At 34.2% G+C, this 14,570-nt stretch overlaps 1 protein-coding gene across 6 annotated transcripts in view; it reads right to left on the bottom strand.

The window, feature by feature from the left end:
• The window catches only part of LOC122575039 (alpha-catulin), a 70,403-nt gene extending 57,379 nt beyond the window's left edge, over window positions 1–13,024 (bottom strand). For 3 of the 6 annotated variants that reach the window (XM_043743395.1, XM_043743401.1, XM_043743399.1), the window contains exon 1: window positions 12,830–13,024. In XM_043743395.1, coding sequence (XP_043599330.1) covers window positions 12,830–12,916 — 87 coding nt within the window. In that variant the 5' untranslated portion in view covers window positions 12,917–13,024. Of the gene's footprint in view, window positions 1–2,113; window positions 2,175–12,829 lie in introns of all 6 variants that reach the window. The other 3 variants (XM_043743398.1, XM_043743400.1, XM_043743402.1) reach the window with 3 other exon arrangements.
• Between the last annotated feature and the right edge of the window lie 1,546 nt (window positions 13,025–14,570).

Below are 14,570 nucleotides of genomic sequence, written 5' to 3'. Positions count from 1 at the left end.
ACACACTTCGCGCGACACGTGAGAGAAAACGAGAAATTCCACGCAGCTGGCTTACCTATCACTTCTACTTAATTAAGAAGAAGGTACATATTGTGCGGAATAAACTTAATACCGTTTTATATAGGTACGTGTAAACTGTCATGTTAGCCATCTTCAGAACTTTTATTAACAATTCTAATAATGCATAATAAATACGTGTGGTGAGTTGATCAACCTTAAAGCGAATAAATTGAAGTTGTATTTGAGAAAAACATTTCATATGCTCCAACTTAATATTACGAGTAATATTCAGTTAACTTTCCAGAGTAACAAACAGCTATGAGCTTTGCATTCGCGCTTTCATTTTCCGAGTTTCTACTGCATATATGTAATATGTATACTATACGGTGCCACGGCGGCTCCTTTTTATGGACCTCTTATAGTTATAACATACTTCAGACGTCACACACAGTCGATGTTTTATGTGTCACTAGGAAAATAATTAATGGAGCACGACTTTGGATCGCCAGTTAATGAGATACTTATACACAGGAAAACCCTTCGATTTAATCCTTTTCAAAGCATTTGCTGTTTGCGATCGGTGCTCTTTTGCCCACTGTATTGCATTAGCTAATTTGTACGAAGAACAAAAAGGAAAAGCTTTCGTCTTTTACAAGAAGCAATTTTTACAATAAAATTTCCCTCGAGCAAGACAATGGACGCATTGAATTGTATGATAATTTGAGGGAACATCGTTTGGAAACGGGACAGGCTCTTAACGGAATTTTACTTTTTTATTACATAGATCTTATGTTCTAGATGAAAGGAAAGGAAAGGAAAGGAAAGGAAAGGAGAGAAAAGAAGTGGAAAGGAAAGGAAAGGAGAGAAAAGAAGTGAAAAGGAAAGGAAAGGAGAGAAAAGAAATGGAAAGGAAAGGAGAGAAAAAAGTGGAAAGGAAATGAAAGGAAAGGAAACGACAGTAGCAAAGAAACGAAAGTAAAGAAATAGTTAAAACGGTTGTAGAAAAGAGCGCAAAAGTAATTATAGTAATAAGAATCGACAGGATGTTAGGTCGGAAGAATATTTAATAGATATTCAGCTATTTGTTATAACTCTGTCAAAAATTGCAATTTCACGTAGTATAAAACGTACATAAGAGTTCCATTTGATCAAGTTACGAAATTACACTAAGAAAATCGAATTTAAGGATTTTTACGAGTATATCTTTGAAAACATATTCTTAAAAGAAATTAAAAGTTGAAAACTTTTTTCAAGAGAATTCAAATAAGAGAATTCTTATAATTTGATTTTATATTACTGTTAAACATTACTGCCAGGTATGTTAGAAAAAAATTTCATTACACAAACAACGACTATTAAAAGTTAATGATATGAATTCTATTTCAAAATTGGCCGCTGAGCTCTGAGAATCTTCGGCCACTTTACAATTACGATACGACTTGCATCGAAGTAAATTTCAAAGACATAAAATTTGAGAGGACAAAAGAGGAAATTAATATTTAAAAGTTGTACTACTTCACCGAGGAGCATGGATAAATCTTTCCGGCGAAAGAAGCGATTGTCCTTCCGACGGATCTAGCGAGTAAAAACTCGAAACCCTCCAACTCTAACGTAATATAACGTAACAGTATAGCAAACCGAGCTTTATATTGAAATCATGCTTTGTTCGTCAAATAGACTACTCGAACAAAAGTAGCGAAAACAAAAATATTCGATAATATATTAGAAAAACACAAATATGGCGATACAACTGTTACAATTTTCTCCCTCTTTTTTCTAATCATACACAACAATCGACAATTAACGCTTTCTACGGATCTCTATGCCAATGTAACAAACCATTTCCAACCATTTATGCTTTGTTATTCTTTTTCGTCTCTAATTACATCGATCTAGAACAGTATTGCAACAAATTTTTGCGAAAGCTTGGAAAGAAATATTCAGTTGAGTTCGGTTTTCTGTCTATTCCTTTCTTTCTTTCTCTTTCTCTAATACGTACACGTAAACAACATCATTGGATAATACCTCTAATCATCTAGATAATTCTAATAGTGTTACACCACATGTAGGTAGCGATTATGTATCGGTGGAACAATGTCCACTAAACACTTACCATGGAAGAACCCATTATACCTACGAACTCAATTCGCCTGTCGAAGATTGAGAAGAAGTGCCTAGAACACATATATCGTACATTCACGTTGAGTGAAAAATCATGATCTCGTGCAGCCGCGCTGATTTCTTGTTCGCTCTACTTTCTAGCGTAAAAACAAAAGCGACGCTATTTTCCCCTGTACGGTATTTCTGGCCGTCGTCGCGTCGCGTTGCGGCACGGCGCGTTGCGCCACAGAGCATGAGCTTTGATTTTATTTTCGCGACGAGGATTTCGACATTCTCCAGAAATAACGTCGTATATCCCTTCCGAAATTCGCCATAATGTGAAATGATATTATCCCAGTATATCTTTGCCGCGTTATCATGGAATAATATTTACGGTATTATTATTACGTGGGAACACACGTTCGAGATACGTCAAATACTTCATACGCGACAAGTGACGCGATACCTAATAAAGTAGTCTTCCCTGTGGAAATGGAGGGCAATAAAGTACGAAGGGAAGCTACCGCGAGAAAGTTTCATTATAAAAATATTAATCGCCGTAGTAAAAGGATTCTTACATTTAGTACTTGCTTCATGTACCGAAACATGAATATATTTTTGCAATTTGCACTTACTCGTGCTGTTTTCTGTTAACATGGTAAAATGCTATTAAAATATTCCGCTAGAAATAATACCGAAGAAGCAAACAGCTGAACATTTTTTTTCAAAGTCAAGAATAAATTGCATCTAAAGAGAAGAAATGCTAACGGTCAAGGCTTCGAAGTATTGAAGAGTGAAAATGCAAAATTCAACTCGTCTTGGGAAAATTTATTCGCGATAAAAAATGGAATGCGAATTTCATCGGATGAATCTCGTATATCTAGAATCGTTCAAAGTTTATACCGGCACTAATGATGCCCCGACAAGTGAGCAAAGAGTATGAAGTATGAACGAAACATAAGAAAGTTTCGAGTTTTCTTTTTCTAGGCGACCCACTTTGCGAAACGAGACGATCAAATTTGACATTTTTCTTGTTTGATATGTTTGTCATCAACGAACACAAACCTGCTATTATTGTGTAAGATAAATCACATTTTTCTCTCTCCGTTGCCTTCTCTTCATTTTATCAATATCCCTTTGTTTCCTCGTTTACTTTTGTTCCATAGCTTATTCATTGCACCACTATCACGTAGAAGAGAAATCAGGCCGTTTCGTTCTTGAGAAACGTCGTCCTAAATAAGACGTCCAAGGAAAGGATTACGTTCTTGAAATTCTGATTACGCTATTGACTCTCGCAAAAATAAATAAAGCAATAAATAAATCTTGAAAAATATTCCAAACCGACGATATATATAATATATAATATATATATAAAAATATTCATAATCGACGATAATTCTTTAGTAAATCTTTTACGATTAAATAGTTTGAAAAAGACATTATTGCTCGTAAAGTTATACCGGGCGTGTAATTACGAAAAATGAAATGTCGACAAAATTTTATTTTTTCTCTTGCACTGAAATTTTAGTCAGGAAATGGTGCCGAATTATCGTTGGACGTGAAAATGAGTATGTAAAAGTTTGCTTAGTGAAGAAGGGAGCTAAAGACTATTTTAAAATAATTATAACTTCCTGATCCAGAAATTCGTACAACCGTGTTTCATAACTTCACATACTACAACATTTATGAAGTTTCCAATGCGAAATTAATTTTACACGTACCACAATTTGATGTCGTTTCAACAGGCAGTTACCGTTAGATAAATGACATTTAATTAAAGCAAAAGATATAAGTACGAGCGATATGCCTTTTGCACTGTTCCAAGGAATCTGTGCTCATTGCTATAAAATAAAAATTGTGCAAACTTCGCATAAAAATTTCTAGATTTCCATTTTGTAGATTGTAAAGATTATCCGCGCTATTAAATCAGTAAAAAAATTAAGCGCGAATCGTTATAAATTTGAGCTTCGCCATTTAAAATTTAATTTTTTATGAAAAATGAGGTTAACAATATTGTAAAGTACCCATGTAATATACCTATGTAATTTATAAAATATTGCTACCGTATATTATATGCGAATGATTGTAAGAAAGATGAATATTATAGCAAATACTGGAAAATGCAGGTTTTGATATTAAATATGATGTAAAATGCAAAATTCAACCGTTTTATCGCGTCTCATTGATTTATGCGCGGTTGATGCAGAGTATTATGAAATCTCTGCAGTCTGGAAATTAAAATAACGAAAAACAAACAACTTTGATATTTCTCAGTTCGCCAGGAAACTATACAACGGTTTCGATCTCTTTACCCTATTCAGATGCTTTCCTTATTGTCTGTTCTAGTTTATCTCTCGTAATTTATACGTTTCTTCGGTATTTCGCGTTTTCATTGCCAGCAGGAGCCAACTTTTTCATTGTTGTATCTTCAAATTGGGGAATGTTGCGGTATATGTAGGTGTATAATTCGCTTGATTGTGATCTGTTTTTATCAAAAATTCAGTGGTAAATTGTTATCCTTCAAAAATTTCTCAAATTTGAATTTGTAAATACGGAAGAATCATTTATTGTTTGAATTCCATGCTAAAGATCATAACAATTCGAATATCGGCGAATAAAAAAATAATTATCAAGAATAGTCTAGTCACAATTCAAGTTTTTAATAGTACATTCTTCTAGATACTCATATAGATTATAGAGATTCATATTATACTCGAATGCTTTGAAATACAACTAAAAGGTCAGATTGGTTTAACATTAATATTAAAATAACGTTTCGATAGAAACGAAGTAAAAATTGTATGAAAAATATTTATGCTGTAATTTAGCTGATCGAAAGGTATCGATGCTTTAACATCAAAACGTGTCTTCTGGACATTCCGTTTTAATATTAGATGCAATGTCAGGTACTCACTCTCGTATCACTTTGTAACTATTAGGTTCACAAAATGAAACAGTTTACATTCAACCACTGATGCTTGTACTTCTCTGCTCTCGATTCGTATCTATCGATTCTATTTCGCTTTTACACTTAACTCAATTACTTTTTCTTTTCATTAATTATCGAATACGAGATATAAAAATAAAAAATATATAATTATATATATATATATATATTATTATATATTTTTTATATTTTATTTTATTATTTTTTTATTTTATATTTTATTATTATTATACATATAATTATATATATATATTATATATATATTATTAAATTATATATTATATATTATATATATATATTAATTATATTATATATATATATATATTAAATATATATTATTATATATATAATTATAATAATATATATAATTATATATATATATATATATATATATATATATATATAATTGAATTGGTCAATTTTGAATTTGTCAAATTCGTAATCGGTTAAAAGATAACGACGCAAAGATTCCACAGATTTTACTTCTTAAGTTACGATTGGCCCATATTTTCTCAGCCTACGAACTTTGCTGCAAACGCTTCGCACTTATGCAATCTCGATTCAGTCTCCTTCAGAAATCCAGACAATGTGAAACGTCGTGAATACGCTTCGGATTTTTCATTGAATGATCTTCCCACAGATGTTATTACGATCAGTAAATCAGTGAACTTTCTCGACAAAACCATGTCACTTGCGTAGATTTCTCCTTTCTTTTTTTTATTATTCTTTTCTTTCTATCGGAAAGTGAAAGAGAAGATTGGAGCAGACTGTCCGAAATGTGACTTCTTATTTTTTATGTAAATTGTGCTACAAATTTTTCAAACCCAATATTTCCGTTATTTTATATCCATTACGAAAGAATTTAATAAGTATAATTTTGATTATGTATTTGTAATCTGCTTTATAAATTTAGTAATAGAATCTTTCCTCTGCTTGTTTAGATTAATAGCGATAATGAAATGTTCTCTCATTTATGTTTATTTGTTCCTCTATCATTGTTATGACTGGAGATCATGCAAAAGCGTTGTGCGACATAAAATCCTTATACGCCATTCATTTAAGATAAGTAGTAATAAGTAGAAAAGGCTGGTAACTTTTCATTCCAGTACAATGGTCACCGATACGTGCAATTTATTGTGCTGGATCTAACACGACCGACGATAGAAACGACGATGGACGTTTTGAGGTGGTACGCGTTGAAGATTGAAATTTGTGGCATTCCCTTTTAATGGACTATCACGCTCGAAAAACCGCATTACACTGCTTTTAATATAATTGCTGCGATGCTATAGTCTGTCTAAAGCCTTTTATTGTGGCTAGGCGGTTAAGAAAGATCTCAATGTTTCCAATTATGGGATTTATTCCCATTTGATCATGTTTTTAAGCGAAACAAAATCATGTAAGATAAAGAATAGATACCTTTTTTTAACTTCATCCTGATTTTGATTATGAAATGGCGATCGAAACGGCTTACAAGAAATGAACCGAGTATCTAATTTATGGGAAACAAGTTTTCCTTAAACTTCGTTAAATCGATAGGTGCGTTGTAGGTTTTGGAAAGCTCGAATGAGTTTTCGTTGGAATGCAATTTTACAAGGGACATACATATATGGTAATCTGATAAACTGAATTTAATTTATATATATAGGGAAAAGAACTGAAAGTGTTGGAGACTATCTGAGAAAATTCAGGTTGTTGCTTTGTACAAACTTTCGCCATATAAAGAGACAAATGAGTACGGAATGTGCCACGTAAACAGCTACAACTGGGTTTCCTTTGAAACTGTTGCAGAAATATCAGCATATCTTTTCTTTTCGATTTAAATTACATGATATAGACAATTAACTCTGGCATAATACTAGGATTTTATCATGTTAATTGGGTATGGAATAATTTGAAGTCCAATGTATACGGTGGATATGAATCCTTTTTAGCTCTAGCAAAACGTTAATCAAACTTTCACTATCACTGGATAGATAATATAGACCGACGGCCAATATTAGTTTGTTCGATGGCTTCTGGCATGTTTGCTTTGCAAGCAGACGAAAAATATGTTCGTTGCATAAGCAGATATATTACTTCTAAATTATTTGTTGATGGATGTTTACGTAAAACTTTAAAGAATTGTATTAGACCCAAAGTATAAATACAAGAAGACTACACTGATATCAACTAATTATCTCGTACAATAAATTCCGTTCTTTATGGACATATTGTACAAATAAAGGACATTATTGGTTTAATTAGAAATTAATGCGATTCTTCAATGGGAATACCATATTGAATATTACGGGAACCCTGTGCAAATCGTTAAAACTCCAAGGGCAACAGGAACGTGAAAAAACACGAGGCGGTAATGAAAGTAGTGGGAAGAATTTTAATGAATGATTAAACTTCTTGAGCACATAGCCTCAAGTTGGACTCGCTGAAAGTTTCTTATGTATTTCAATTTCACCTCTGAAGTTTTCATAAATATATGAGAAAATGCGAAAGGTAAATACTGTAAAATGCTTTAAGGAAAATTCAAACTTCATGCAAAAAGATCAATGATGATGTTTGATGAAAATGCTGTAAGCGCAATACAAGCAAAATGAAAGAAATTAGAGTAAAAAATTGTAATCTCTAACGACAAATCTGCAGGTTTTTTATTTAATGATGAAATTAAAAATCGAAACAAGTAAATAAGTACATCCTTGAAGGAAATATTGATTGTCCACAATACGCGACGAAACTACACTTAAACTGAAGAGTTCTCTTGTTGACTAGAAGCTTAAAATTTATTGGTTAAATCTATTAACAATGTAATATATAATAAAGATATACTTTAATTGTCTATAATCTTAATTGATTTGGAATTCGTATACTTACAATATAGCTACGTTTTCTACATTTATTATATTTTCTTATGAGTATATATATATATATATAAAAAGTATTATTTATATATAAATTATTTTTTAAAGTAAAATTAGAACACTTGATGCTGGGAAATAGACAAAATTTGCAAAATTGGGATCGTTTCAATAAAATCCTTTAATTACCGTTGTATTATACATCATTATTAAAATTTGTAAAACGTTTGAGGTTTATAGTGACTTCACCGAGGATCTTAATGCCAATGACTGCTTTTTGAGGTCGTAAATTACAGTTCACTGCGCACACTTGTCGGGAAAAGTTCTGTCTTTCCGTGTCTTCAATTGCTAACATCTGAACGATCGAAAGTACGAAAAGTAATTTTTCAGTGGAAAATTTACCGACAAAGTCACCGCTTAGGATCAGTAGGATTTGGTATGTGCACGAGAAAATTGCTTCTCGTTATTCGAACCTAATCCAGAATCGGTTCGTTGAAAGAGACAGCAGGCCAAAGTATTAACTTTAATACGTACCACTTTAAAACTCCTTTAACGAGAAATTAACGTAAATTAAGAATCTGTTTTAAGCTGAAATGTAAATCGTACTTTTAAGCTTGCGCGTATTTATATTGCGTCTTTTGCAAACGATTTTTATGAAATTCCTATTCCAAATTTTTTTGAGCACAACAGACAATGGAGTTTACAATTGAAAATTTCCGGGATATATTTTAAATTCATCTTCTTATATGAATAAAAATAGGAAAAAAATCGTGTTTCATAAAATAATTATAAAGATGAAGATATAAAGCATAAGCAACCCTGTTTATGTATGAAAACTTGAAGGAGATATGTCCGTAGCAAAAGAACATTTTAAGAAGATTTACGACCAAGTTGAATAAGTTTGTTGAAATACTGGCAAAATATCTTTTGAGATGTTTTAACTCTTCACGGCACCATTTATCTGTCACAGTTTCTCGTATATATATATAACCATGGACAGACACTGCGGAAGTCTGTGGTCGTAGTTACTGATCGTAACGTGTCAGTAATGGGTCACTGTGGGGTTAGGTCGAAGATCGAGGTTAATTGAAGTGTTCGAGCGTGTCACTCGAGAAATTCTCACCAGATATTGGTGACTTACGAATGTGTCGCCGACTTCTCCACTAAAAATTCTTTTTTTCCCTACCTGACAAATAGAGACTACGATATATCCCTAGTATTATAACGTACTTTTATAAAAGTAAAAGAAGAGAGAGAAGATACAAAATTATTATTTTGTAAGAAGTTCATGAATCATAAGCAAATGTTACACTACAGTGATAGACATCAAAGTAAATATAATCATTTATAACAATTTGAAATAAAGCAAGGATAAAAGGAGTAAGGATAACAGACAATAAAATTTTACATTTACAACGGATTTGAAATATATTCCGCGAAAAGAGCATTTGAAAAGATAAATATCGTGGAATAACTTCAAATATGTTAAAAGTATGCAAAGTATTCTGGGAAAATGTCGAAAGGTAACATAAACCTGAATAATTTAAAGTTCAATCCTATCTTCCTAATCAGTCGAGTAAAACATATCGCAATGACTTCATAAATCTGCCACTTAAAAGTAAGCTGTCCTTATTTACAAAAAAAGATCTATCGAAATCGTAAAATAGTTTAATTTTGTAGGTAAAAAACGTACAATAACAGTAATAAGCATACAACCATAGTCAAGTAATACATACAATAAAAAAAGAAAATAGGTCGAAGATTTCTTTTAAAATTTCGTATGGAACTAAAATTTTACGATGTTGATATCAGTCGGCAGACTACTATATAGTTAGTGCCTAATTTGCATTTAGAATTGACACGAATGATGGACAGTCTGCAGTCTCAATGTTAACACATCGATGATATTAAAATCTGAGTTCAACAGTGGAACCACGATTAATTGAAGTGCTCCAGGAATTTTTCTTTAATTTATCTTCCTTAATAGCGATGACGTGAAAAATACCACACCCATAATTGCCTTTTAACATTTAAATTTACTTCATAGTTGTTTTTTAAATAATAACAAAAATCCATGAATTCTCATACTTTGTAACTTGTCAGTTCTTTTAATGAATTTTATTCTTAGATTTGAATAACAATAGAAAAATCATAACAATTCGATGGTTTTTTAAAAAATTAATTACAACAACCTATCGTCTTGAAAGGATTAAACAACGAAATCTATTTTATAATAATGATCGATCGATCGAAGATCCGTGGAAATAAGCAGGGGAAAGTGAAATGAAAGAAAGGAATGGGCATTAAAGGAAATAATCGTGATTACCGACGAATAAAGTAGGCGATGGTCAATGAAATATTGACTGCAATTCGACCACCACTCTAACACCGGATGGGAAGAATAGGCTGTACGAAAAGTATAGGTCGAAGGTCTCTGTCAGAGGATAGAAGGGGATAGAAAGGGAAAAGTAGAGGAAAGATAGGAGAAAGAGGCAGGAGGTGGCTAGACGGAGCTCTAACAAGTGGCTGCAGCCCGTAACGATCGCCTTCTGTGTCATGCACCAGACACTCGCGTGCTTTCTCTATCTAAGAGGTTTAACCAATACACGCCAATTTCCCGTTTCTTTGTGACCATACGTGTGCACTAACATTAGGAAATATCGCTTAACGTGACACAAAGGTCGTTCATGACCGAGTGATATTTCGCTCCCTTTTGACTTGAAATAATTTTCACCGCGACACGCCCGCAAACGGCGGTTGGTTAATTGAACCGATCGATCACTCCTATTACCTGACTATCTATAAAACATTTTGTCACATATCAGTTTTTTTTAAACACGCCATTTTTGCATTTTGCTCCTAATCGTCTAAGTTCTCTACAGAAATTTTTTAAATCGAAAAATCTTTCAACGATGCTGATAGATTTTTCTAAAATTAATCAATACCTTCTTAAACAAAATTTTATAGTAATACTATATAATTAAATATATTCACGATCATCGATATTTGTGAATCTACTCAATATAATCATTCAGCTTTCGTGGTATAGAACTACCAAGGCAACCATCTGAAGCTGCTATAAGTAATGCAAAAAAACTGAACCGTTGATTATTAAATTAAATGGATTTTCGATACAAAAAATTCACTCAAATCTGTTTATTTGTTCTTCTGCCTTTGATTATTTTGTTTTATAAAGAGGTGAAGATTTCAGATGACAGCGATACAAGATTATCGTTAATTCAGATTCCTTTTAAAGCCACGTACCCTTTGAAATATGCTCAAAGAGGAAAACGAACTGTATTTCACTTGATTAAAGGAGCAGTAATCCTTTGATATTTGTTTTACAAAATATGATTGAATTGTAAAAATATTTTTCAATCCTTTGGTTCGGCGTCTTTCTTTTAAATTAATATAAGTTCCAAATCTGTTAATTACCTGACGTCATTAAAAGAATTTACCGATTTGATTAAGTTTACAGTTATATTTTGATAGTGTATAAGAAAATTTAAAGAAAATTATCCAATCCGACTTGCTGCAGGGAATAGACACGATATTTATAGAGAAACAATTCCACAGCTATGAACAGAGACTATTATAAACGACTGAAAATCTTTGTGACCCTTTTTCATTTCTGAAATCAGCGACAGAGGCTAAAGGCGTTTGTTTCATTAATCACGGGACTAAAGTTTGTCACGAAACGGCCTCTGTAGTTAAACATATTTGGTTTTATTTTTCACTGTACTAAGCACTTCTTTTATCTTTTTTCTCGTTTTCTATTTTGTAAAATGGAAAAGGAAAAAGGTTGTTGACGGAATATGTTTTTGCATTTGGATTGATTAGATTTGCAAATTTTTAGGTTTTAATGAAGCTATAATTTAATCTAATTGTGTATTTACCATGGTGATATAATATGGTCGATGTTTTGTGCATTAACCCGATCGAATTCATTCGATTAAAACTTTTCACAAATTCGTCCAACGTGCTTCGACTTTTATAGCATGCTTTTGCATGTGTGCTTCCTAGCGTGTACCGACGACCATGCATACAAATTATAGGGTGTATACCGCAATTACACACAACGAAAAATTCGTCATAATTTTGTGAAAACTCAAAATTGACGCCGCGACACGAAACACAAGTCATGTGACTTCCGATAAATGCACACACACACACACATACATACATAGATATATAGCCTATATATAGACTATATATAGACATGTATGTAGCCATGATTAGAAGAGTGAGAATAAAAAAGGTGGATAACAGAAGGGGACAGAAGAGAAAGAAGTATGTATATGTATGTAGTACCAAAATATCTGTTAGTTGGAGCGCATGGCAGCCCGGTTGCTGGATGATAGAAAGCACATGCCCGGCGTGAGAACTGTCAAATACAGTGATGTTTCTGTTGAAAGTAAAACCATGGAGGCCTAAAAAGGGCACTTCCGTTAAGATCAAATCGATATCGTAGGAATGGTTAATGCTGCACGTTCTCTGTCGTAAGTAACACTTAATCCCCCGCATACACACTCTTTGTGTATATCTATCCCGCTCTTAAGAGCAACCGGCACGCTTGTTTGTCCTTCTCTCACGTCTTACGAGTTCTACTCTTTCCCTGTCGTGCACACGTTTCTCTCACTTGCCTATGAATACATGCATCGTTCGCGTTTGTACACGCTCTTACACGTGTATGATGATACACGTATACGCAGAGTGACGTATAGATAAACACGCACACAAGCATGATTATTCTATAGGTGATACCGAATACCGTGCAACGGTGCAACAGAACGTAACGCATCGAGGTAAGCCGGGGTAAGACCTTAACCTAGCGCGGTTAAAAGCCAGGAATGTAAGCGGCTCAAATAAAAACCAAGTGATTAGAGCAAACAAACATTCTTTTTCTTCGGTTTCCGATAAATTGTCTTACCTGCTTTACTAGTGGGTGTAGTGTCTGTTCTATGCTACGGGTCTTTATCTCTAGGGTGGCTGGGTCTACGGGGTCGGGTGTCGCCATGATTCGAACACAACTCCGAGCTCCGTAGACTCGAACCGAGCCTAGAGGGTTCGTTGCACCCCTCTTGCTTCTCGTGCGTCCACACTACCCTCTCACAACACTCGTGCGTTTCCACTTATTTCCCTAGATGCCCCCCTATTCGAATTACTAGCCAATCATTGCGTTGCTAATCGGCGACGCCAGCGACATTCAGTTGCAACGGCGATATACCTGCAACTTCTCGTCGTGTAACTATGCAACCAAGTTTCAAGAAGCCACGGTAGCACCATCTTCCGAGTTCTAATGGAGTTACCGCGTTTGAATAGTGTTCGTTTATTGCTCCTGGTCCTCCGTGTTTTAATCGCTTTTAAATCGGAATATTTCTATGAAACTGAAAGAAAGGCAAAGTACAGTACGCGTAGAATACAGCGAGGATGAAGTTTTCGAAGCAGGAATCAACGATTATATCGAAAAGAAGGTATGCAGTTTTGAATCTGTTAACGGCTTGCGCGCCATTAACAGAAATATGAAGATGGAGCATTGCGTTAAACGCTTTGAAATCTCTTTTTTAATATAAATTTCAAACTAATCTCATTGACAAAATACAAATTTTATTAATATATCAACACCTTACACCTGTACGTATGATTTACCGTCTTGTCTGTCGTTGCACCTACGATCTCCCACTTCTATAGATATATTGTGTGAACTTGAGAAACGCAAAATAACACGAATGAAACGAGAAAAGAGAAGAACGAAGTGGTAGGGTAAATATCGTGTTACCCCAAGAACGAAGTGGTAGGGTAAATATTGCGGTACTCCAAGAACGAAGTGGTTGGATAAATACTGTTACTCCGATACTGAAAAAGAACGTTACAAATAAGTCCAACAACAAATGGGGTGATGGACCCCGGCACAAAAAACATATATATATTGAGAAGGTCGTAACCCGAATCAAAGGTATTAATGGCTTACTTCTTGAACACCTAAGTAAGAAAAGGTGTACGAAGTCCAATAACTTTTGAAGTGTTTGCGAGTGTTGCGTGTGAAAAATGTAGGAGTGTTTTGACCGAAGAGTTGATTGCAAATGAAATTCGGTGACGGTGATATCGAGGAGGAAAACTAGTGATGGGTGTGTCTAGAGCACGAGACAAGTGGATTCGTTGATTGATTCGGTAAGGAAGCGAGGGCAAAGACCATCGCTACTAATTGGATGAAGAAAAACTGATAGGTAAAGATGGGTACTGGCCGCCCCCTACCAAAGATCGCTCACAGGTGATATCGGCCTTCGAGCGTTGTACATGAAAAAACCCGCTTATTCCGTGTTTTACCGTAACGAGCAATAACTCTGTGACGGCACTCGACGACGGAACTTTCCGACGGCTTCGCGACACAAAGCGCTATACCATCAAATCGTAAGGCCTACATGCCTCATGTACCATCGATATCCCTACGATTCTTCCGCCGAATATTCGGAAGAATGCATACGCGGCAACGGTCGCGGACATCTAACAAACGCGTGCGTAGTGGGGATATCGAGGGGCAATCTAGGAAAAGGATCCGTTCGGTTTTGAACAAAAGATTCATTCCGTTTCGAACGGCAAAGTGCGAAAGGTCTAGCGTAATAGCGAAGCAAACACATTCGAGAAACGTGATTGTTGATTGTTGACTGTTA

This window comes from Bombus pyrosoma, linkage group LG14, assembly GCF_014825855.1.
Source record: "Bombus pyrosoma isolate SC7728 linkage group LG14, ASM1482585v1, whole genome shotgun sequence".
Lineage (NCBI taxonomy): Eukaryota > Metazoa > Arthropoda > Insecta > Hymenoptera > Apidae > Bombus > Bombus pyrosoma.
The sequence above is the reverse complement of the archived record's forward strand: the minus strand, read 5'-3'. Positions and strand labels throughout refer to the sequence as shown.